The sequence below is a fragment of the Xiphophorus hellerii genome, chromosome 16 (assembly GCF_003331165.1).
Source record: "Xiphophorus hellerii strain 12219 chromosome 16, Xiphophorus_hellerii-4.1, whole genome shotgun sequence".
Lineage (NCBI taxonomy): Eukaryota > Metazoa > Chordata > Actinopteri > Cyprinodontiformes > Poeciliidae > Xiphophorus > Xiphophorus hellerii.
Genome location: NC_045687.1, coordinates 24305910 through 24331116, shown reverse-complemented (window position 1 = coordinate 24331116; position 25207 = coordinate 24305910). Strand labels below are relative to the sequence as shown.

Below are 25207 nucleotides of genomic sequence, written 5' to 3'. Positions count from 1 at the left end.
GAATTTTGATAAAATTAACTGCCAACATTTTTAAAAACAGGAATCGGACGGAAAAGAATGGATTTATTGTAGATTTTCTCTTATCCACACTGGGTTTTAGGGGGATGTAGGCAAATTCACCTCAACCTTGTGGCGGTGAAGGTTCAAGAAGACCTCTGATCTAGACAAAGCTGAAGCTTAATAACCTATATTTACTTTTTACAAGTATGACAAAAAAGAAAAAATTCCCTCAGCACCTCTGGACAGACTGACTTCCAGAGCAATGAAGAATCTATGGAGGATTACAGGTTAACACTAGTCGTATACTATTTCTGAACTAGTATGTACATCCTAGAGCAGTGGTCCCCAACCAACGGGCTGCGCAAGAAATAATGAACTACTTCCGGATCTTTTATTTTGAAAATCCTAAACCGGATTTTACCGGTTACGTCTTGCGCATCAAAATTGAGCCAACTTGCAGGAGAATGAGCGTGCGCGCCCGCCCCCCCACCCCCACCCGGTCCGCAGCAAAATTGCGAAGGGCTGACCGGTCCGCGCGACTAAATAGGTTGGGGACCGCTGTCCTAGAGGCTGTGTGGATTGGAGAAAGTCTGCAATAAATTCCAAGCTGAAGTTGTTTGTTGCATAATTACACAACCCTGGAAAAAGGAGGACTCAAATAAATGAATGAACAACAATAATAACCCATGATGAGTGGATGTAAACATGCAAATGACCTTTCCTCAGTGATTCTGTCGGACTGATCTGGTGGTCCAGGTTTTACAAGGACATCATCATTTTATGTGAAGTAAATCATTCTATCCTTCTGTTTATAGATGTAAATATTTATGTTGACGTATCAGAGATGAAAATGGCCCAATCTAAACATGTCAACTGGGGTGTTTATTGGAAAGTCTTCGAAACAGTTCCATGTGTGATGAGCCTACATCTCCAACCCAAAAGCCACCAAGTGTCTTTACCAACAGAGAGGTAAAGGCAGAAGAGAGGAAGACTGGTAGAAATGCACTGATCTGAGTTCACAGTGAGTCACACACAGAGGGACTGGTTGGGTTGTTTTGGCATCCTGAAACATTGAAATGAGAGACAAAAGCTGCCCAGGTGGCCTTCTGCAGAGGCTGGACTCCAAGTGTCTCAGTTTAGCACATGTTAGACTGGCTGTGTGTGCAGGACGGATGGAGGACACATGGACATGAAGTGGACCTATCTCCCACTCAGATCCACCTCTTGGCCTTCAGGCTGCCTCTCCTGCTCAGCCTCTACCTGCTCTGGGTTCCCATGGAGACCTGGTGGTCTGAAGCAGGCCTCGGCATGCTCCGCTGTCTCGGGTGGAGACATGGACATGGAAGGGTGGATGTTGGGGCTCACGGTGAAGCTCTCCGCTCTGGATGACTCGTCAGCTGGTCCGACGGAGCTGGTCTCACTCATCGAGTCAGAACCCGCACCTGGGCGCCGAAATAACCTTTGACCTGTGACAGGAATCATGTGTTGACGTCATCAGAGAACGAACAGGAAGTTTCCTTAAAACAAAAAGTTTTCTAAAAAAAATGGAATCCTTAAACTTGGCACTTGAAGCTAATTATAGATTTCTGTGGTAATTTTCCAGGTCAATATTCACTGTACACATGAAAGTCATGAACAATGACTGGCTTTTATTATCTGTGAAGCACACAATGAAAACCAGCTGACAACACAAAGAGGGACAGCAGGGAATGGACCTTACCAAGCTCCGCCCACAACCGACCCACGTGACAGCAAGTCTCACAAGCAAAGCCTTGCAGAGCGTTATTTCTATGTAAACATTACTGGATTAGTGAATCATTTCTACTGGATTTTCACAATATATCAGCTACTACAATGGACAGAGGAACTAACAAGTTCATGTCATCATCTGGGAGGAGGTTAGTGGTTTCTCAGTCACAAGCTGGTTGCAAACCTGAGGCCAGCAGGTGTCAGTCAGTTATGGTAGATCTGAACTTTGACCTCAATATGAGAAGCTACAGACTGATAGGAGGAACCAAAGAGCTCTGTAAAGGTAAAGGCAAATCTTCTGAAGTTGGGATATAATTAATTTAATTTCACATAATTATTGCGGTAGAAGCCATTTGTTTGTTAAAATTTTATGAGACATATTTGTTCTATTTGATGTTTGTTGTGAATGACGTAAACTCACAAACGAACGAGGTAATTAGTCCAACGTTTAGAAACTACAGCGGCTGTAAATCGCCACAGCAAAAGTAAACAAAGGTAAAATAACCTGAACAGGTGATCAACTCAAAACCACTCCTACCTTTTTACTCTCTCTCTCGTTGTAGTTTAAGCACACCTGTTACCGTGACAACCGCCTGCGCCCCGCAAGACGAGCAAAGATTACAGTAAAAACATAACATTCAGTCCGTTACGATATCAAGTTTCCAGGCTTGATATTTATTTCTCGATTATTAATCAGCGCTTCCCTGAACACAGCGATGGTTGATTGACTAGCTATACTTGGTGCTAGAGTGGCTAACACGAGTAACAGTTCAGTCCAAAGCCTTTTCTGCTAAAATAAAATCTTTAGTGTATGTCAGATACAGACACATTGCATATTGATCTGTTTAGCTAACGTAAGACTGTGTAGCAGACAGGCTTCAAGGTGTAGAAGTTGTATCAGTTCTGCCATTATGCTGTACTTAGCTAACGGGAAGCTAAGTGTGTTTGTGAGACGGCCACGCACGTGATCACGTAGAATGGGCATCAGCCAATGAAAAGCGGCCCCTCTGGTAAGGTTCATGGCACTGGATAGTATCACTTTTCCTAATGAGCTTAGGGTGATTTCACTCCTGATGGTCTGCCAGACCAAAGCTACAACATTTGTTCCATTTTCAGCTGGTTCTTTTTCACACTGCACTGTCAGATGAACCAAATCTTTGAAAAACCTGACCCCCCCCCTCACCTGTTCTATTTAGGTCTTAAATGTCTTACTTGAAAGCAAAGTGGAACTTATATTTGTTTGTGTCCACAGACTTGGTGAATAAAACTTCTGTGATGCTGTTTGTTCTCTGTTGTTCTCTTCACACAGCAGCTGCACTTCTCAGACTAACTTAAAGACAGGTGGGCTCTTTTTACTGGTTCTGGGGCAACGTCAGCTTTATTTACCATCTTTGTGTTGGTCAGTCACATAAAATCTCAATAAAACAAACTTAAGTTTGTAATTATAATGCAAGAAAATATGCAAAGGTTTTAAATTGCAAGACACTAAACATACATTTGCTCCTGTTCTTGTCCTGTCCAATGTTTTTTTTTTAAGACTGTTGTACTGTTTGTAGTAGAACAGAAGACACTGTGTTTGCCTCTAGACAAATGTAAAGTTGTATGAAAACCTGTCCTTTTTTGACCAATAGAGTTTTAGGAAGATGGATCTTTATCTTTTAGAAAAAGTCTTTCTATATGTGTCTCGAAGCAGACATTTGAACATTAATTTACTGTTCCAAAAAACAAAAAAATTCAGTTGTTTCATAAAAGTGGTACATAACAGAAACTGACCTACCTGACAGTCTCTTAGCTGAAAGGGTGGGGGTGTCTTGGAGGGACGTCCTGCCTGCCTGGACTTTGGTGGAGTAAGTCACGTCTGTGGAATCCAGAGAACCTGAGGACCAAAGAGGTTAAATCAACATGTCTGCTGTCCAAACAATCACATCAAAAACCTTTACAGTAAGGCTCTACTTTATTGAAGACTACCACAATAACATACTTTTGCTACATCCACCTGGTAGTCTTCTAAAAAAATAGGCATCTATCCATCTACCCATAAATAAAACGAGTCAGCTGTCTGTCGGCCTCCGTCTTGTAACTACATGGAAGGTTCTGGGTCTGGCATCGCCACGCCAACGGTACTGGATTGTATGCATGTGCTGAAAGCACCACAATAAAGAGGAAAGTACAAAAATGAAAGAGAGATTCAACTGACCCCATCTTCATTGAAGGCAAATATTTTGACTCATTTTGTTTTTTACTGAAATCCATGGAAAACCGAGTCTTACATGAGCTTCACTGTGTTCAAGGTTCGCCAAATGAAGATTGTGCACTTCAAAAACACTGCAAGTGGAGCCAAGGTCTGCTGTGCATTTCGATACAGAGCTCTGCGAGGCGTGTGGCATCTGTGGCTGTGTTTTTATAAAGAAAGACACTCAGACAGAAATGCTTTGTTTCCACTATTTGTCTTTTATATCTGCAGGCATTAGTAGGGAACGCTTATCCAGTATGTTCATACGAAGTGGTGAGGAATTATGTCACTTTTTCATTATTCTTCACTATGAAGATTGTCAAATGGCTAAAAACTTCTGGATGGAAAATGCCACGTCATGGTCAGAGGAAGCCATCTGCAGGAAGGTGTGGCACTCTCTCTGTGAACACTTTGTAAAACCTAAATGGTAAATATTCTGTACTTGTATATTGCTCTATCAAGTCCAAATGACACTAAGGGGCTTCACACTACATTCAGGCAATCAACATACACACATTCACACTGATGGTGGTGACCTACTGGGATGTAGCCACAGCTGCCCTGAGGCAGACTGACAGTGGCCAGGCTGCCATGCACTGGCGCCACCTGCTGGGCCCTCAGACCAGCAGAAGCAGACATGGTGAGTGAAGTGTCTTGCCCAAGGACACAATCGACGAGGGCAGTTACTCCATTGTGCCCTGCCTCTGCTCTCCTCCTGGTCCGTCCACCTTCAGCATCTCTGCTTTTCCCCGTTCTGATGTCTTTCTCATTCACACACACTCAGTCTCCAGAACAGGGGTGTTCACACTTTTTCAGCATGCAATCTATTTATAAAATGACCAAGTCCAAATGAGCTTCCTTCTACAAAATTGAACAGCATACATTTCACAAAAACCCTAAAACATACATTTATTTATAAATACATTGAGCATTCTTTGTATGTTTAATTCTGTATGAAAGTGATAAGTTTATGTCTTCTTACTCTGTCCAGCTCTCTCACTTATTATTGACCATTTCTTAAGCTTAAGAAAAAAAAAACGAGGGCTAAAAATTGGAGGTAACACGTTAACTAGCTAGTTCTGCTGCACCTAACGCAGCAAAACTAGCTTCTTTTTCTTTTTGGTTATAATGTCAGTTGGCAAACAAGTAAAGGAAACATTATGGCCACCAACTGGTAATGTGGCCCTGTATATCAATCAACTGATGGGATGAACGACAGGCCGACGTCTATTTATTTTATGTCATACGGTCTACCCACTCTACAGTCACCATCGACGTATTGAGCACCCCTGCTCCAGAACATGTCTGCAGTCAGTAAAGTACCTGCTGCCAGGTTAAAAGTCCTTCCCTTTATGGAGCTTTCAACTGGAGAAAACCAATTCAGCACAGAGCCGACCACAGGAAGCTGTCTCAGCATCCCCTAGAACACACAGATTCAGAGTTAGTGGCGACAATGCAACAAATGAAGAGGACATGTGGAGAGCCTGAGCAGCTGCATTGAGCACATCTGTTCTGTTAACACAAGCACACACACCTCCTCCAGGAGTTTGTCCTCACTGGCCTTCTGCAGCTGCAGCTCTGCCTCCAGGATGCCCTTCCTCACACGCTCTGTCATGTTCTCCAGTATCTGCAGAGGACAGAATCACAACTATTGAAGGGCTGTAGAAAACAACACGAGGCACTAAATTCAGTCCAATTCTATGCTTTGTGCTCTGAGTGACGCCATGCCTTATTATTTATTTAACATTATATTTAAAATTCCTAATTGCACTTTCTGGACCATTTGAAAGAAGGTTTGCTGCAGTTTATTTTACATTTTTGACCAACGTAGTCAACCTGTTGTATTTGTTAGCTTCAGTTTTTTATTATTTATTTTCCATTGGCTGCTCTACTTCTAATTACACTAACTGAACAAATGAAAGTTGTGCTGTTTTTACATGTTTGACCAAGGCACTGAAGCTACTGGTGTGTTTGAGTGAGCTGAACTGGTACAGAGTGATAAAAAAATTTGTAATTCAGTACATTTATGTCTGTGTTTAAAAAACTAAATGCTTTGAGTCAATTCTGTTTTTCTGTCCGATACCAAACCTCTGGCCGATACTGAATCTTAGATATCAGTTATCTGTATCAGAAGTGAAAAACATGGATCAGTGCTTCTCTAGTTTCTGTGTTGTTTCCTTCTACTTGGTGTAGTGCCCCCACAGGTTTTTCATTTGACTCTGCAGTGTGAAAGCAAACTGCACCAGCTATAAATGTAATACATGTTATAGCTTTGGTCCCCAATTAAACTGAGGCTACTGGACAACCAGGTAGGAAAACAGCATCCATCTGCCTTCATGTATCCCATAGAACGAACAGAGCAGTTACCCTTCCGCTTTCCTCTATGTCTCTTCCCAGTGTAGATATTGTGTCCACCAGCTCTGACACATCAACATCATCTGTCACCATGCCCACAAAGATGCAGTTCTCTTCCATCTCAAAGTCAGGGCCTGATATAGGATAAAAGGAGAAAGGAAAAAGATTAAACATAAAACACAATGTACCAGATTGGGGCACAGATGTTGAGGAACCTACCAGTGGAGAAAACGATGTCTGTGTCAAGCTCTTGTAGTTTCGTCAGCAGTGCATCGTTGACTTTCTTCTGCTCCTGTTTCCTCCTGCTCTCATCTGCTCCTTCAGCCTGGGATTCATACCTGGACATCATCACATGCTCAGAAAGGTGCAAAATGTCCAAACTTGCTTTTTCACCTCCATACCTGTTTGTTTTCACTGAGCCTGTCTGACCGAGTGGACGACAGTAAATGAAGAACAAGCCACTTTTATTGCACAGCATCATTCAGCAGATGGTCTGGGTTTCTACAGCCTCTTTATTTACATACAGACTGATCAGACTACCAATAAAAAGGTTTTGTTTAAAAGAAGTTCACCCATCAATATCACGATAATAAAATGCAGTGTTTATCATCTTCTAAAATGACTTGCATCTAACAGCAAATACATTCAACCACTCAGCAGATTCCACAGCTCCTATACTTTACAAATCTACTCTTTGCTCTGCTGCCATATTTTTTCAGTCTTTGTTCTGCCCTCTTGTAAATGAGCCATACTCATCCAGTGGTTTTTCTATGATTTTAACACTGAACAAGCTAACTAAAGCTTTCAGAGTTTCGACCTCTTTGGGTTTTGGGTTTTTGTCATTTTTCTTAATATGGAACACTCTGACGTTGGCGGAAAGTGCTGGAAGGTTCACTCCTGGGAAGACCGACAGCTGTGTTAAATGTTTTTTGGGTTTTTTTTAAGGTCTCTCCTGATGTTTTCTCTTCATCATGTTAATAATTATTTTTCATGAAGCACAGAGGAAGTCAGAAAGGAAATGCTTGGAGGAAAAAAATTAACATTGTGGAATTGTTTCACAAAAATGTTTTTGTACACTTGGAGGTTAGATGCAAATAACTTAAGAACCTGATAGAGTCCAGTTAACTTTTTATAACTTGACAAAAGACAATTAAAAAACAATGCTCCTATAGGTTGCTATGACAGCAGCTAGTCTGGGGTAACGTCTTTAACTAAAGCGAGGAAAACATGAGAGGAATGCCTGAACAACTGGTCAGTCACTGGAACACCCTCTTATTTTCTCGGTTTGACAGCCATTTGGTAAAATAAATAAATGAACAATTAATTAAAATAAATTAAAATGTATTAATTAGAATTCATTTAAAAATGTAACTAACTAAATAAGTAAATAATAAAATGGACTGATGGATGCATGGATTGATATTTCATGTGGCTTTGTAAAGATCCTGTTGATCAAACTTAATCTTTTATCAACAGGATAAAAGATTAAAGATTAAGCTGAGTGAAGCAGAACCCAGCAGCCCAGACAGCTTACCGAACGGCTCCCAGACCAGGCCAGCTCAGCTCCTCTATGTATGTGAGTGACGGTGCGTGGCGGTGGGTCTCCTCCCTGAAGTCCTGTCTTAAGTTCATTGTGGCTGATATCATCGGCACCAGCTCCAGGAGTTTCTGCACCACTTCATCAACATCCTCCTGCTGGGTTCCCAGCACTGGTGGGAAAAGCCAGAAAAGTGTTCATTTCCGCACTCTTCTAGCACTTAAGAGTAGATGCCTAAAAGCAATGTCATCTCAGCGATGCATAGGTGTTCATGTTACCTGCAGCTGTGAGGAGGGGGCTGAAACGCACACAGGTCCCTTCATCTTCCAGCTCCACCACATCCACTCCACTAGAGGGAACCAGCTGAGCAAGCTGCTCACCCATCTGCATTCAGACCAGTACAGAATATTCTGCGCTGGTTAGGTTGCTAAAAACATTCATATTGTAGATGTGTGGTAAAATATGTGGTGGTAAGAAGCTCGGAAAAATCTTTATTCTTTATAGGAGGCCCTAAAATGAGCAGTTTTGACTGGATGATGTAGACGTTTCATATCAGACGATATAGATAACTATTGATTGATTTTTTTTGTTTTTAATATCTGAAATATGACCTTAACTCTACCCGGCAGTTTATCATTTTTAAGCAGTTATGAGTCATGGTGATAAAACCTTAAACTGCTACAGAGCCAGTAACTCAACAGGTTGTTGCTAGGTAACCAAAGAGTGAGTGAAAAAGTTGATGCCACCAATCTTGTTTAACTCGCCAAGAGAGGTTGAACGTCTAATGCCTTTCCTCTGAATACATTTCCCAGAATGCTGTGCAGGTCTGGATCAGAGTTCAGTGAAATTATTGAATATTCTATCAGATGAATTTATCTATTGATATTGAGTCTATCACGATATATATTGTTACCGATTTCTTCTCTATCCTTAATGCAGGACACACAAAGTTTAACATTTTTTTCTTTCTCATATCATGACCTTTAACCCTGGCATTTCTAAAACTACAAGGAAAAACTCACCCATCCGTTGAAGGTATCCAGCACCTCCTTCTCTCCAGCACACAAACCGTCCACAGACCCCCCACTGCCTCCTTACACACAACAGATGAGGAAACAAAGGATATGAAATTATTACAATGTTTTCATCAAATTGGGTCTAGTCACCATTCAAACATTTAGAATTTGAATTCTGATTCATTACTAAACAGCACCATCTGGTGGTTAGCTTATGAAAACATGTTCAAATAAATGTAAAAACTGATTTCTCATATTTCCATCAGTCAGTAAGACACTTGCTTTTTGGGACCATCTCAGAATTGCTTCCAGTCTCCCTTGACTTGCCAAAACTCTGAAAAGTTCATTGGAGGATATTGCTGGCAGTTTGTCTGCTCTGAACAGTCTACAACCTCTGCTGCTCTAGATGATTCTCTTTCTTATGAGTAAAAAAGGAAAGTAAGTTCCTATTGATGTGGTGAATGGATGGTGATAAACCTACTCAAAGCTGAGGAGAAGCTGAAAGTAGATCTCAGTGGACTCCCTAACACCATCAACCAGGTCTTTGTGTTAGCACAAGTGGAAGGTGTTTGACCGTGGGAACCTGGACTCTCACAACATGTCCTATGGATGTTTGGTGGCGGTGAACTCGACAGGTTGTTATTGATAAGGCAATGATTTTTTAACCAAAAAGGTACATTTGGAAGCTACTTCATACTGACTTTTGGGGAAAAGGTGTAGCCGGGTATTGATGCATCGTTTTATGAAAGGCGCCCACTGGACATTCCGTACACTCAGGTATGGAGCCCCACCATTTCAGAAGATCTTTCTTGTTGGGTGTAAAGGATGTATACTTGTAGAGCAATTGATCAAAACCCCAGAGTGCATCACACTACATTCACTCAGGGCTTATGGCACCAAAATACATTACAGATCTACGAGACCTTTCAGATCTTCTGGTTCTGGTTCTGCTCTGCATCCCCAAAAACAATGCCAAACATGGAGACGCAGCACTCAGCTTCTATGCACCACAAATCTGGAACAAACTTCCAGAAAACTGCAAAACAGCTGAAACACTGAGTTCCTTTATATCTAGACTAAAAACTCACCTGTTTAGAGCTGCTTTTGATTAGCAGTAAATGAAACATTCATTAACATATTTGATGTATTGTATTGTGTATTGATGATTGTGATGATGGCATTTGACAAAATGTAATGTCTATTACTTGTTTTCACAGTTGGTGACTTTATGTTGTTGTCATGATGTAAAGGACGCCGAACTGCCATGTTGCTAAAATGTGCTATGCAAGTAAAGTTGACTTGATTTGATGGTGGCAAGCTACTGCACAGCTGCCATGCAGCGGCACCACTGGGCCCTCTGACTACAGTCAGCTGAAGTGACATGTTGTGCAGAATGCGACAACTTTACCAGCATTCGATTCCTGGGAAAACTTAAACAGCACGACAGGAGAGTTTTGTTCATCTTCCACCTGTTGAACACACAAGAATATGGATCAGGCTCTGGAAACACATGTTCTAATACCACAACACCTTCTCGTTATCATGCAAGACATGTTAGTTGAAAAGGTGCGATGTGCTGCAGCTCGAGTAAACACTGACTGCATGACAGTTGTAAGTAAATGTCCCATACAGTGTTTGAAATGTCACACTGCTCTGTATGTTGGTGGTGGATCGAGCCTTTGGCTCAGAGTGAAATGGAGCGTATCAAGCTAAAGTCAAACTTACAACTCTGAAATCACAGCTGCACAGATGGATTAGCTCCTCAAAGTAAGATCTGATCACTGTCATAAATAAGCTAACTAAGCTCTCTTCAGTTTTAAATGTCTTCATAGTCTGGCATCCCACGCCTCTCAGGATTGCTGAATTTCAGCTGAAAGTCCCTGATCTAGGCTGAAGACTGGAGATAACAGAGCATCTGAGGCGGCTGCTCCTCAACTCCAGAGGGCTTTTCATCTTTTTAAAGATTTTATTCTTCCTTGGCTTTTGATCTGGTTAATCGTAACTCTCACATATGTTTTATTTGCACAGTAAGTCTGTATGTTATGCTTTTTATCTGTTATTTTCTGTACTATATTTTAGTATAATTATTAACCACTGTAGACTTGTTCAGTTTTAGTTGTTTTTAAAAGTGTTTTAGAAATAAATCATAAATGGTTTTAATATTTATTTCAACTAGGGCAGCAGCTAATGATTATTTTAGTAATTTCAGATAAGCCTGCTGTTTGTGTATTTGTGGAAAAAACTAACTTTGCCATAAAAACATTCCTTAAACTCAAGGGGGAACTATTTTAACTGAGCATCATAGTTCAGTCATCCGCTCCTGATTGCAGCATTCACAGTGCATGTCTGAGATAAACCGCATTTGTATAAAAAAGAATTAGCTGATTGGACAAAATATTCTCAACATAACTAAAGCTCTGTGTAATAGATCAATTTGTAATACTATTTGCTCCACAGTAGACAGTATCAGATCGCCACACCACATTTCACAGTGAACAGTTCTTCATGACCCTGTTTTTCTTTCAGAGACAACAAGAGACTCTCAAACACATGCCTGGGTGAAACCAAGAAATCAGGAAGAAATGAAGAATCTGTCAGCAATTGGAGAGAACATTTCATTGAGCTGATGAAGATGAGAGAAAATGGACCAGAACTGATAGAATGAAAAAGGATGAAGGGAGGTGGGGGTAAGAGGCAGAGGCTTTGTCCCACCTACAATAGAGAGTATCAGAGAGCCCAGAATGTCCTGCAGAGAAGCCCCAGAGATAGGTGGGATCTGCGACACTGCGCCCTGGAACCAAGGTAACCCGTACTGACTACGATACACAGGAAGCCTCTCACACACCTGACTGAGACGGTTAAACTGCAGATTCCTTGACCTGCTGACTGTTCTAATAGGCTCTGCTGAGCTCCAGTCGCTGGGTTAGGACTGGGTTCCCCTACACTGTATTCACCGCGTCTTGGCTTCATCACGTCTCAGCGTGTGGTAAGCTAGTCAGTCCCTCCTGGAAGTTGCGATCACAACTTAGTGCAAATTCACTCATCATTCGCAATTTTCACAAGTCATTGGAAATTTTCCGCAAATCTGACCAGTCACTAAGGTTTTCTGTATTTCCTTCTTTTCTGTTGGTTTCTGACCAAACGCTGCAAATGAATTTGAACCAATCCCCTCAGTTCCCTTCTAATTTAACTTCCTGTTTCACAACGTCTCTTGAAAGACGAAGTCGCAAAATGAAATCCTGTGTAACATGAATAAGCTGTAACGTTTGCTGTATTTTTTGTAGCAAAACCCATTTTGAGATGTTCTGTAGGATTTGCTTCTACTGTGTAAACACTTCATGTTAACTTGTGGTTAACACCACAACTCCTCAGGTCAGGATTTGATTTGAATTAAGGTGCTACTTAAAAAAGGTACTCGAAAATGTAATTTGCACTTTAAATATTAACTATGTTAAAAACCCACATAACCTGGGAAGGTTATGTGCAGCTATTTAAACTTTATTTTTTTTAAATGCAACTTTGACCACAATATTTTGATAAAGGTGTCACAAAATCTACAATTTCAGACCACAACAATCACCAAAAACGTCCCAACATCCTGGAAGGACTGAATAGTTGCTTTTAGGAAATGCTAGTCAGCAAGTTTTAAAGTCAGCTCTGAACCCAAAGACTGATTTAGAATCCGTAAAATCTAACAAACTACCATTTTTAGTGCCTCAGCGAGAGAGATCCGTTTCTCAAGCCCGTCCTACAAACACAAGTGGATTTTGTTTTTGAACATGTTGCAATATACTGCTTATTAATATATGGAGAAACTCTGATCCTTTATGTTCCTGTAAACAATGGCAACAAACAGAACATAACAACAAATGCAGTTAAGTCCTAGAATGAATGTAAAGCAATAGTTTATGTTTTATGTCATCCATGAGCATGTAAGCAAACGCACACTGGGCCATGCTGTTAAAGTTAAGGTGTCATTTTGTTTTACAGATTTTATGTTTCTTTATTCAAACTGTAACACATTTTCTGATTTTTTTATCACCTTCAAACTACAAACTTAACCCTAGGTTTGTAGGATTAAGTAAGTCTTTACTTAAATTTATGTAAAGATTTATATTTAAGTCTTTTCTTTGACTGGACCAGTATTCCATATGGGTATGTTTTGATCTAACCCATCGTGTTCATGAGCGTGATCCTTCTGCATGTCACATATTTCAGAGTCAATGCACAGCAGTTATTAAAATTTAGCACTCCCTTGGGTTCATTTATGATAAAATAGGGCTGATTTTTGGATTAACCAGTTAATAATTGGATAGGAAAAGGTTATTAATATAGACATTTTTTATAGATATCATTTTAACCAGGTGTAGCTAAAACTATGCTACTTGAAAAGTTCTGGGTACAAAATATTTACAGAAAAAAAAAGCTTTTTTTAATCTTAAATGCAAAGTGCAGTTTTGGCGTAATTACTGCAAAAACATCCTTATTTAGAGTCTGTATACTCCAGTTAATGATTTACCAATTACTAAATTAGTTGAAGATTATTTCAATAATTGATTTTCAACCCTAGAGCCCTAGAGAAGACGTACCGAAGTTCTGATGCAGGTCACAGATTTCAGCTTCAGCAGGAGGTGCTGGCTCTGCAGGAGAGAAAAACCAATTAAAGTGCAACATTTAGTAAATAACTTTTGTTTCTGAAAATACTTCTGAATATCATAAAGGCATCAATACGTTTCATTGACTGTGTGCGAGCATTCTCCTGCTAACATACTCCATGTTTTTTGTTTAAAGAACGCCTGTTCATTAACCAATAAGAACCCTCCTACTGAAAAAACAGGAAAAATATTTTTCCAGTCATACTTTTTCCTCTTTCTTTATCATCTCTTTATTAAGGAGAACAGATAAACCTGTGCTGTTCTTCATTTGCATCTTAGAAATTATTCAAATACATACTGTCTAAAAACAATCATTCTTCTAACTGTGGTTTCAGAAAAAGTCATTCTCACCAAAGCTGCGGCGTGTCTGATCTTCTGAACAATCCCGTTGTGGCCCAGGTACTGGAGAGAGAGCCACAGAGGCAGCGCCCGCAGCTTCTCCACAGGCTGGCTGGAGGTCAGACCAGCTGCCAGGGACTGAGCACATCAACACACAGAGAGATCAGGCCCCTTCACCACAGCTCCCTCTACCATCTGAATGAGAGCGGCGTGAGCCTACCAGGGCCGGGTCTTCGTGTCTGTAGAGGGTGACAGCAGTGACTGCAGGCAGCCCGAGCCAGCGACCAGGTGTCAGCGTCATGCTGTCGCTTCTGGTGGCTCCCTGTGGAAAAACACACCGATTACAATCTAACTCAAAATTCATCTGTTCAAGTTAGCCTTTTCACTGTGTAGTTATTTTATGGTTTTCTGCCTTGTAGCCATTTCTTTACAGTTTAATTTATGTTTTTAATGTTGTAAAGTGTCCTTAGGTGTTTTGAAAGGCGCTGTCAAATAAAATGCATTATTATTATTATTATTATTATTATTATTATTATCATCATCACTTTTACTAGTGCAAGAGAATATCAGTCAGTATACTGGCAGGTATAAAACTCCTCAGATGCTGTTATGCACTGTGCACAGGAAAAAATGAACTTTAATTATGTCTGGATGCGTCTTCCCTGCTACATCCGGCTCTTCTGAGGGTTTATTCAAACATACAGCATCTGCCAAATGATTTACTCTGCATTTTGTCACATTGCAATCAAAAAGTGATACATACTGTATCTAAAGGGTAGACAGTTCAGGGGTGACAAACTCATTTTCATTTCAGTGCCACATCAAGATCACATGGCCATAAAGCTGCAGTGTGTAACGAACAAGTTTTTCATAAAGACGTTTTTTCCATATTAGTTAAAACTGTCACCAGGTCATGACTGTTTAATGTCAGACAGATAATCTGAGAAAAGATGCATCTCTTCCAACTCCTCCCTGAGCTGCTACTGCTGTCTGAAGAAATGCACCACTCCCATCCAAAATAAAACAACCAATAAGAGCCAGGAGGAGGGGCTTAGCGTTGTCAATTAACCTCATGAATGCACTGCTAAGTGTGCTATAATGGAAAAACAACTTACCATTACAGGAAAACCATTTGTCCACTGACATTGGTGGCTGTGCTAACTGACCCGAGCATTCACAACAGGCTATGCTAGCTGCAGCATAGCAGAGAGCAAGAGGAGGCAGGGGGAGGAAGGAGGAGCAACACCACATGAGATTGTGACTGACAATGCTAAGACCTCTATCCTCCTAGAGAATAGAGGGCCACATAGAAACTTACGGTGAGCCAAAGTTGTCCCCCAGACCATGAATTTGACATGTGATGTGATATAGTTGATAAAAGAATTAAAATGGGAACAAGACTAGCTGTTGGAAAATGCAGCCATTACAAGATACAGTCTATGTGAGCAAAGAAACAAAAGAGAATAAAAAAAGATAGAGGGCAATGACACAAATAATACATTAATTTGAGAATGATATTATGGCTTTGATATTTTTAAGCCTCCTTTCAGATGGAATATAATCATTTAAGGAGAACTAGTTCAACTTAGAGCTGCACCTGGTGATGCTCTTATGAACATGAGTCAATTAATTTTAACCATGATTGAACTTGACGAGTTAAGGACTGGTTCTTGTTAAGGATGAACTGGGAAAACACAGAGGTGGGTGTTATTTAAATGAGATTACCATGACAGCAGAGGTGACCTGGGCCAGAGCCAGGGTGGCAAGGTTGACCCTAAAGGGAAAAAAAACAAAACCACATTATTAAGTTCGTTTGGGAAAACAAAGTTGTGCAATCAAATAACTTAGGATGATCAACATGTGCAATTCCTGTTAAAATTAAATTTCACCCCCCCATAAAATTAAGTGAACTTGGATTCGTTTTCATATTAATGGCCAGTTATGTTGGTGAATTATTACAGGATGCTAACGGCTCGAAGAAATTTGTCCCTGTTAGCTGTAGCTTCTTAAGAATGACAACATGAATGTCTCTCAAACTGAATGCTGAATTGAATGACTTTAGACCATTTAGGAAAAATAAACATCAACATTCCTTCAACATCTCTTGCTGCTAAGCTAGCTGCTACATTACAAAGACATTTCCAGCTAAAAAGATCAAAATCAAAGCACTTCCTGTTCCATCCATACAGACGTTTAACACCCGGTTATTTACTTCCTACATTTATCTCATTGATTATGTCATTTATGTAGTAAATTTGGGCATCTTTACTATTTTGAACACAAAAGTAGAAGTGACTTTAGCAAATTATTTCCCAATATTAAGCTTTTCCAGCTCAGAATGAGGAGAAGAAACTCCACCCAACACATTTGGAGTGAAATATAATGGAGTGGACTATATGAACAGAGATAAACAGCTGCTAACTTAGTCATTAAAAAGAAAAAAAAAAGAAATTTAACATTAAACTTTTTCTATTATGTTTCTTTTAGCATAAATGCCTATTTATATTTCTAATGGGGAAAGCATTAGTAAGTACATTTCATATATATTTCTCATACAGAAGTCACAAAAAAATATTACAAAACAGCTAAAGCACTTGAGCATTGTTCAACATTATATAAATAAGCCTTTAGATTTTTGGAGTAAATTTAATGTTATGACAAAAATTAAGAGATCTGTCACATCTTGTTTTTTCCTTTACTCATTTTTATTTTCTATTTCATTTTCTGTTTTCTTGTTCAAAATAAATGACCTTTCATTCATTTTAGATAATTCCTAAATGTTGATGAGGTATTTCAGCGCTGACTTACCCCTCCACATGAAGCCATATACCATGCTGGTCACACAGCTCCTTAAGGCGACTCAGTTTGTCTGTATGACCTGCTTCAGGGGTCCCTGAGAGGGAGAATCAGCAGAAACAAAACTGCATTATTAATTCATCGTCAGTTTTTAAAAAAATTCCAAACAACTGTTGCAGAATTCCTGGTGTCGTACACGTGGATATAAATATTTTGGAACAGTCTGATCTTCACCTGCGTTGGCGATCAGCAGCAAAGGAAGCTTCCCAGCGTCTGTGTCCTCTTTGATCAACTTGTCCAACAGGGCAACATCCTGGAAGTCAAAAGTATTTTTCTTATCACATTTATATTCACTGAGCCATTTGAGGTGGATGCTGCTCCATCTGTTTCCTCCTACCATTTGGTGCTGGGATCCAAAGATGGTGTTACATGGCACTGTGCACAGGCTGGACAGAGGCAAGCCAAGCTATTAGAGACAAAGGAAAATCATGTTTTCTTAGTCTTTTCATAGTCTTTGACTTTAAAATTAGACATTAAGAAATGATTGAGTCACTGTTTGAATCACGGTACTCCCAGAGGTTTAGTTAGCCTCACATATGTGCAGTCATGTGAAAAGCAACATTATGAAGACAGAACAGTGAGCTGACATTTACACCACATCCTCATAATAAACAATAAACTGTCTACGCCCTTTTATCCTGGGCTGACAATTATTGCTGGGACAATTATTGGTCCCACCACTTCATTTCAATTGAAGTCTAGACTTTGTCTGGGCCATTTTAAATTAATGGCTGTTTTCCCAGCTGTTATGTTGCAGATTAGCATGATGATTGGAATCATATGACTGTTATATATCCTTATTCTGTCTCATTTAAAACCACAGGCTTCTCACCAGCAGGTCATTTTGTGTGGAACTCTCCAACAAAAGTGATTTTAAATCCTCATTTGAGAACATGCAGCGATATCAAGGAGGTGTGCGTCTAGCTGGAGGAAAAACAACTGTGCAGCATAAGTCCAGAGATCAACATGAAAGCACTTTAAGTTACATTTTAAATATAGTCAGAAGCAAGTGTCTCAGAATCCAGCCTTAAAGGACAGCATTAGTATTTTGCAGGCATATAGTTCCATTTTATACATTATCAAGACACTGTCTTACTTTCACTTCTCATAAAAATCCTGTATCTATCAAATATGACTTAAAAGAAATTTGACATTTTAATTTAACTACTTGAAATTGGGCTAAAGTCTCTTTAAGAACTCCTGCTTTTTCTGAAACTTCGCCTTCAGGAAGTCATCACCACATCACTCCTCGATTAAGCCTTTAATAAAATTTTTACCAGAGTTGCACTGAGAAGTGGCTCCTATAACAAGATCAGTAGATGCCCAGTTCCACCAAGTGTTTGCTAATTGCTGCTGGCTAGTCTGAAGGAGCTGAGGGAGGGAGAGGTGAAAGCTTGGAAGTTTGGAAACTGCAGCTGAGAGGAGGAGATGCATCTAAATGGCACAGCTTGGTTCACAGGGTCCAGAGCAAAATGCTCCAAGAAAGAGAGAAACTCATGAAGTCTTCCACAGAGTGGTAATGAAGGAGGTGTTTTCTTAGAAAACCATCCATATTGTGGGGCAGTAAAGACAAACAACCTGCATTCTGAATTTAACCTCAACCATTTGGAAGGTTGAAACTTCGATAGTTTGTGTTCTACCAGGACAACACAAAGCCTCTGGTTGGAAACGAAACACCTTTTGATGTTTCCATGGAGGACCGTTAAGGGACGCTTTATCCAAATATTAGTAGAACTGAGTCTGCAGTATGGGGTCCCACGGTGAACTGTGCCGGCACCATTCCTCTACCCCCTCTACACTCCAGACGTTTCCCCACTTCAGACGTTCTCTGAAGATTCTGCCATAGCTGGCCTCATCACAGGTGAGGACGAGTCAAAGGACAGACGGTGGACTCAGCACTCAGCTGGTGGCACTCAGCTGGTTGCGCTGGCACCAGTGCAACCAGCACCTGGTCAAGGACCTAGCTCTGTTCTAGGATGACCTTTGACCCAGTGCAGGTGGTTGTAGACAGAAGAACTGTGGCTTAAACAACATCACTGTAGTACAATGTCTCGCAGACCACTTATTTCTACTCTATTTATTTCTATATGGATTCCACCCACCTGGTTGCATAGGTGTTGTCCCAGGCCAGGCCTGCAGGAGGCGCTTTGGTAGATAACTGGCTGTCTGGAGCTTAAGACAGCATAGCCTTCAGTTGTATATTCCTCATAACGGGCGTTGATGGCAAGCCGACAGACCTTTACAAGGCCATCCCTGTCATCTTCATGGAAATAGGCGGAGCCATTGTCATACCTGTGGGGCAGTCAGGTGATGGATGTAGATGTGATCACTGAGAAACATTAACCAGGCTCATAAACTGCATCTGTGAACCCAGATTGCTATGATGCAAACTATTTTTGACAAGCTGAAGATACGGGATTAGTCTAAATCTATAATTTCAGGCAATTCTTCAAAATTACAAAAAAAAAAAAAGCATTACAAGCTCTGAGTGCCATGGAATATGGTGTCTTGCAGAAATATTTATAGCAAATTAGCTTTTTAAAATTTTGTTACATTACACAGAGACATGTTTAAAAAACTTAAGACACTTCCAAAAATGATCAAACTTAATATAGAATTTTGAAAAGGAAGAAAGGAAGACAGTTAGTTATGTGAGTTATGGGAGAGGGCTGCTCTGTGAGGCAGAAGCTTGGAAACTGCAGCTGCACCCCAAAGGTGTGGCTAGGTCCACTTGGGTATTTTGCACAGCTGAGTGGTTGCCATGGAGATTAAAGGATTTCGCAAACATGCATACATGCATGAAAAGGCCAAAAAAGTTGAATTTGCATCATACAGCCTCTTTAATATGTTTATAAATGAATAATAAGAATAATAATAATAAAACTACTCTGTTTTAAATATCTGACCAAAATTATGAAGTGTAATTGTGGTGGGTTCAAAGATTCACATGCATCACTGGAGCAGATGGATACAGACCTCTGCACTATTACATGCAATTCGTATAAAATACAATGTAATTGCAAATGTAATGTGAGAAAATGTGAACAAGTATTTGAAGTATGACTACTTTCACAAGGTATCAGGAGTTGGTATGCTGATACTGTACCTGTCTAACACTTGACAAAGACCTTTTTAAGGCTTTCCATCAAACCTGAATGTTGCCTAAATGACGGAGGGTGCTGCAGGGTTTACCTGAAGATCCTGCAGAGCCACAGCGTGGTGTCAGACAGAATCCGAGTGGTTAGCTTCCGGAGCCGCTCTCTGTCCAGCACGGAGATGTACGCTGCCAGACTGTGGCCCAGCAAGGCCATGTGACCCTGTTCCCCCACATTCTGGATCCTGCTGGGCACAGCACACATGAACATCTGTGCACCACTAAGCTTCAATCAGTGGTCAGTTCTGCTTACGGCTGGCTGGCCTTGTCCCTCTCATCCTCTTCATCTTCCTCTTCATGGATGAGGTGGTGAACAAGGTGCAGTATTGTGGTTACATCCTGGCCACTGCAGATCAAACACAACTTGAACTCACAGCTTTGTAAATAGAAGACAACTGTTGTATCCGGTGAGCCACAGTTGCCGCATAACATGAAGCCAGTTTATTACCAGCGGAACATTCAGGTGCTGTAAAACCTTAGAGGGTTAACAGACATTATCTCAGTCATCAAACATGACTAATGCAAAACACTGTAGGCAACACTTCACCTTGCCTGCTGCTGGTGGTGGACAGAGGGATGGCCTCTGTCAGACTGCCCCAGTGCAGCTATGGCTACTATCCAGCAGCTCACCACCATCAATGTGCCAATATGTGTGTGTGGGTGAATGACTGAATGTAGTGTGGAGTGCTTTGTGGTCTGGAATTGAGAAAGCTCTATGTAAGTACAAGCCATTTACCATTTATTTAAGAGATTTCTGTTAAATCTGAAATTTGCTCTTGTTTAGATACATCCAATAACACCATGCTTTTCTATTCTAAAACATTCTGATGTAGAGTTGTACTCTAGAGATAGTAAAAGCATCTTGTGGTTCAGTGGATTTCAATAGTAATTGTGGGGATTTTTATCATGTTTTGCATCCTGAGAAATTGTTAATATGTCACAGCTTGTTAAAGATTATATTTCTGTTCCAGCGAAATATTGTCTTGATAAAAAATCATTCTTTAAACACAGTCCTCTTTAAACACAACAATACAAACAGGTTTTTAAAACAGCATCCGGGAGAGTAGATAGATACCTGCAGGAAACCCTGAAGAATGAAACACACACAAGGACTGAGCTGAAATAAAACCTGAACTGGACTAGCTCTGTGTGTGCGTGCGTGTATGTGTGTGTGTGTGTGTGTGTTGCTGGTCCCCACAAGGGAAACGCTGCTTTTGGGTCAGGGGTTAGATTTAGGACTAAGGTTTGAATTGAGTTTTGGTTAGGGTTAGGGCTGGGTCTGTACTGGTAATGGTTAGGTTTTAGGGTCAGGCAACTGAAATCAATGAAAAATGAATGGAAGTCAATGCAAAGTGCATGTGAAAATAGAAAGATGTAACATCTGTGTGTGTAAGTGTCTTACTCTCCCTGTAGAGGTCCGGGGATACTGGTTCTACTGAAACGTCGGCTTTCCGTTCCTGCGTCTGGCTCCCTAAACACACACACACACACACCATGAATCCTTCAGTAAGTACGCTATTGAAATTCTCGCCCCCTTCTTCCTTATTATGAAAAGATGATGTTGAACCCTACATCTGTCCATCTCCAAGGATCCTCATGGCTTCACTCAGGTTCTTTCCCACCTGAGCCAGAGCAGCATCTACCATGATCAAGGAAGAGGCTTTGCTTCCTGAAGGAGAGTTAAGAAGAATTCACACATGAAGCACACAATGGACCAACAGACCAACATAAAGTAGCGCATAACTGTGAAATGAAAGGAAATTCAGGCATCTTTGAAAAAGTGTGGCATGCATTTATATTTGTACTCCTTTCAGACCGCTAACAAATGCCTTTAAAAAGTAACCTCATATACCTGAAACGTTCTCTCCACTGTAGCTGCCTTTCGATTAACTTTAGAATTGCACTAATTGAAATTACGAAAATAAATATGCTTAACAGAAACATGCCTATTTCAGAAAAGCTCATCTTTTTGTAATAGGGTGAGGTGGTTTCTCAGCTGTATCAAAATAAATGTATTTTGGAAAACTGCAATGGAAACACTTTTTTGCATCATGAGTCACGTGATCGACAACCGGATGTTACTACTGATGAAAATAACATCACCAGTATAGGAAGACAACAGGAAGTAGGATGACGCAGGTTTGTTTTTATTTTTCAGACAGTGTGCAGCTGGCTCCACCAGAGCTCTCATAGCATCGCACAGGTCAGAAAATGTTGTGTGTCATTCCAGCGTGTTGAATCTATAACTCTTCTGCAAATTCACCGACTACAATTTTCACAAAACTGTAGCTGCTCCCAGGTAGGCGGGGCTTGTTGCTCCAACATCTGAATAAGACACCAAAGTCTCCTCTGATTGGTTGACAGATAATGATCGCTAGCAACATGGCTGAATTATGAATCTATCTACCTATTTACATCCATCGCTGAAATGATTGTTAATGACTTACTACATGAACAAACGTATTCACGTGATTTTAATTTAATTTATTACTTAATGGAAGCACCACAATTGCAAAATTGTGTTTTTTCAACAATGGCAGAATATGGACAAAGATTTGCACACACTTGTAATGGAAACGCAACTAGTGACAAAAACTACTGACTGTGGTCTGAGTAGCGATGCATAAATAATAAAATTTAACGATTGCCCTTAAATTATGTCCACCTGCTGGTACTTCATCAATTGTCTCAGGGTTTCATGTTGATCTGGAGGATGAATCTGCACTGTGTGCCAGACTGGAATGACTAGGTCCACTTCAGCCAAAGTTTTGGCTGAGCTGAAATCAGGGAACATTCCTCCAAGTGAAGAGATCAGAAGTGGGCAAGACTCTGTGAACGAGGGGTTTCCAGATCACAGGCTCTCGATGCAGAGGAAATTCTGCAAGCTGCAGCGATGGTTCATCTGCACCAGATGCTAATCACGCTTAAAGATAATACTCAGATGTTTTTTTTTATTAATTTTTTCCTCAGTTTCTTTGCTGATACAGGAGGAACAAAAGAAAAAGTGTGAGGAGATTGCTTCAGTCGACTCCAAGAGGGATTTATTTGAGCCCCGCCCACTTCTGAAGCAGCTCTCTGCTCAATGCAAACACAACCAGGGCCGGAGAACAATAGGGCTGGGCCAAAGGGGGCCGTGCCCTGCAGTGACAAAAGGCCTGAGGAGAGCGTTGATCTGAGAAGCAGCAAAGAAGCCCTGAGGAAGCTGCAAAGATCCACAGCAAAGGTGGAAGAACCTGTTTGACTAGACAACTGTTAGTCAATATATAATATAAAAAAATTATACTTTTATTGTCATTGTTAAAATACCAAAATTATATTCAGGCATCACAATGCTGTTACACCTGAATTTCCCTTTTGCGGGACAATAAGGGCTGTTTCTATTCTATTCTACTCTGCTTCTATTCTTTCGCATAAGCAAAAAGTGCAGATAGTACAAGTGAAATCTCATAAAGTGCAATAACAAATAATAGTTGGCCAAAAGTTCCATATACCTATAAATAACAAAGAGTCATATTTCTATTTGCTATGAGTCATGTTAAGGACACACCAAACGTGAGAAAAAAGTGTTTTGGTCACAAAACACAATTGCACATGTCCAGTGGTATGCTAAGCCATGGTGGTGGCTGCATCATGCTGTGGGGAGGCTCTTTTTATGAGAGATAAAGTTGGTCAGAGAAATCCTGAGAAAAAAAACAATCAGTACTTCGGCTTGAGATGGAGATTCACCTTTTTTTTGTAAGAACAGGAAAAGACGTTCTGACCTAGATCAGGAATGCTGCTAGAGACCAACCTGCAGGCTTGCAGCTTGAATATTTCTTTTCTTAAAACAAATATTTAACATTTTTGATTAAATACAATTACATTTATGGTTCTAATATGGAAAAAGGTTCTAAAGGTACGTATACTTTATCGGGTAAGGCAAATAAGTTTGAACATTGACTAAAGGTTGTATATGTGACGAATTAAATGAGCAACACGAACTCAGTTTTGGAAGTTGGTTGAATATCTGACCCAGAATATTAAGGAGAGCAGCGGTGTATTATCATCCCCACAGTCATTCACTCCTCAGGAGGAACTCGGAGCGGTTCAGCAGCGGAGCTCCTCTGGCTGAGAGAAGCCCAGTCAGCGGCTAACTCTCCTTCAGACCCTCGGTATGAGCTGGGGTTCGGACACACGGAACCAGCAGCGCGCTATCCCAGCTGAAACAAACCCCACATCATATTCCTAGCTTTCCACAGCGCACGCTCCTTACCTTTAGCAGTCCACAGCTGACAGCTTGACACCTGCGCTCCGTGAAAAGGGACGCAGAGAATTCGCTGCTAGGTAACGCGAGGGAGCCCCTGCAGAAGTCTCCGGGAAAGCCCGTAGAAAAAAAATTAAGTCGCCAGTTTTGAATTTATTGCGAATTAAATAACCTGTTTCCGTAGGAGATTTCTGTTAACCACTGGCCGAACCGGACAGTTTACTTCCTGGACCTGCCGAACGACGTGCATTCCACGCTGGCAGCGCTGACGTCACGCCCCGCTGCGCAGGATTGGTCAGTTGTCGGCAGCTGATAATCACACAGCATATGTTACTAAAGCTTAACATGGAACACGGAACTGCAACTATAACCAGACAACAGTAGCAGTTTTAAGTGGGATAATGTATGAAAAGCCAAACATTGATACAATATTCAGAGTAATGCTGAGGACATAAGGAGAGAAGAAATAATTCTGAGTCACTGGAACCTTCTGGGGAAGCTTCCTAAACTGTGTAGTGTTGAGGAAACTGGAACATATGTTTATGGGATTTAGGAAGTATGAGAATCAAATGAGAATCAGAGTACTTGGAACCGAGTTTTAAGGATAATTTAGTTCAGTAAAATGAAGTTGAACCCTTCAACTTTATCTTCAACTTGAAGGTAAAGAAGACCTTGGTTTTTGAATACTACTGTTCACATTGAGAGACTTAAAGAAATATGTCATTAAGTCATCATTAAGTGTGATGAATATCTGACCTAGAGCTTTAATGCAACAAATTGGAAGGAGACTAACAAACATGAGATAAGCTGAAGAGGACACAAAAACCAAATCTCTGAAAATGCATAAAGAATCAAATGTAAGCATAAAATAAGAAACTGAATACAGTGGAATGAACTGATATAGTGAGACCAAGAAATATTTAGGAATAAATCTCTTGTCTACGGAGCCCGTCTTCTGGTGACATTTTATGAGAACAACTTAATTATAGAAACTCGTGGCTACTAACCTTTTTCTCCCATGTCATCAGACGGGCTCTCTGGGCTCCGTACTTGTCTGAAGCTGTATGTGT

General features: G+C 40.6%; 1 protein-coding gene across 3 annotated transcripts; it reads right to left on the bottom strand.

Moving 5' to 3' along the window:
• Positions 1-861: 861 nt before the first annotated feature.
• On the bottom strand, positions 862-25207 carry pdxdc1 (pyridoxal-dependent decarboxylase domain containing 1). Of its 3 annotated transcripts, none has more exons than XM_032587767.1 (24): positions 25145-25207; positions 21467-21563; positions 21297-21365; positions 20148-20240; positions 19933-20079; positions 18843-19032; positions 17078-17146; positions 16915-16993; positions 16693-16777; positions 15610-15658; positions 14105-14206; positions 13897-14022; positions 13480-13530; positions 12594-12638; positions 10299-10359; positions 8897-8967; positions 8153-8258; positions 7872-8046; positions 6557-6675; positions 6350-6471; positions 5517-5609; positions 5306-5402; positions 3527-3625; positions 862-1466 (listed from the first exon to the last, which is right to left on the bottom strand). In XM_032587767.1, exons 1-24 carry the CDS (start codon positions 25155-25157, stop codon positions 1201-1203), a joined length of 2424 nt encoding a protein of 807 aa, XP_032443658.1. In that variant the 5' UTR covers positions 25158-25207; the 3' UTR covers positions 862-1200. The 3 variants fall into 3 exon arrangements, with proteins under 3 accessions (XP_032443658.1, XP_032443659.1, XP_032443660.1); XM_032587768.1 differs by lacking the exon at positions 25145-25207 and adding an exon at positions 24147-24446; XM_032587769.1 differs by lacking the exon at positions 12594-12638.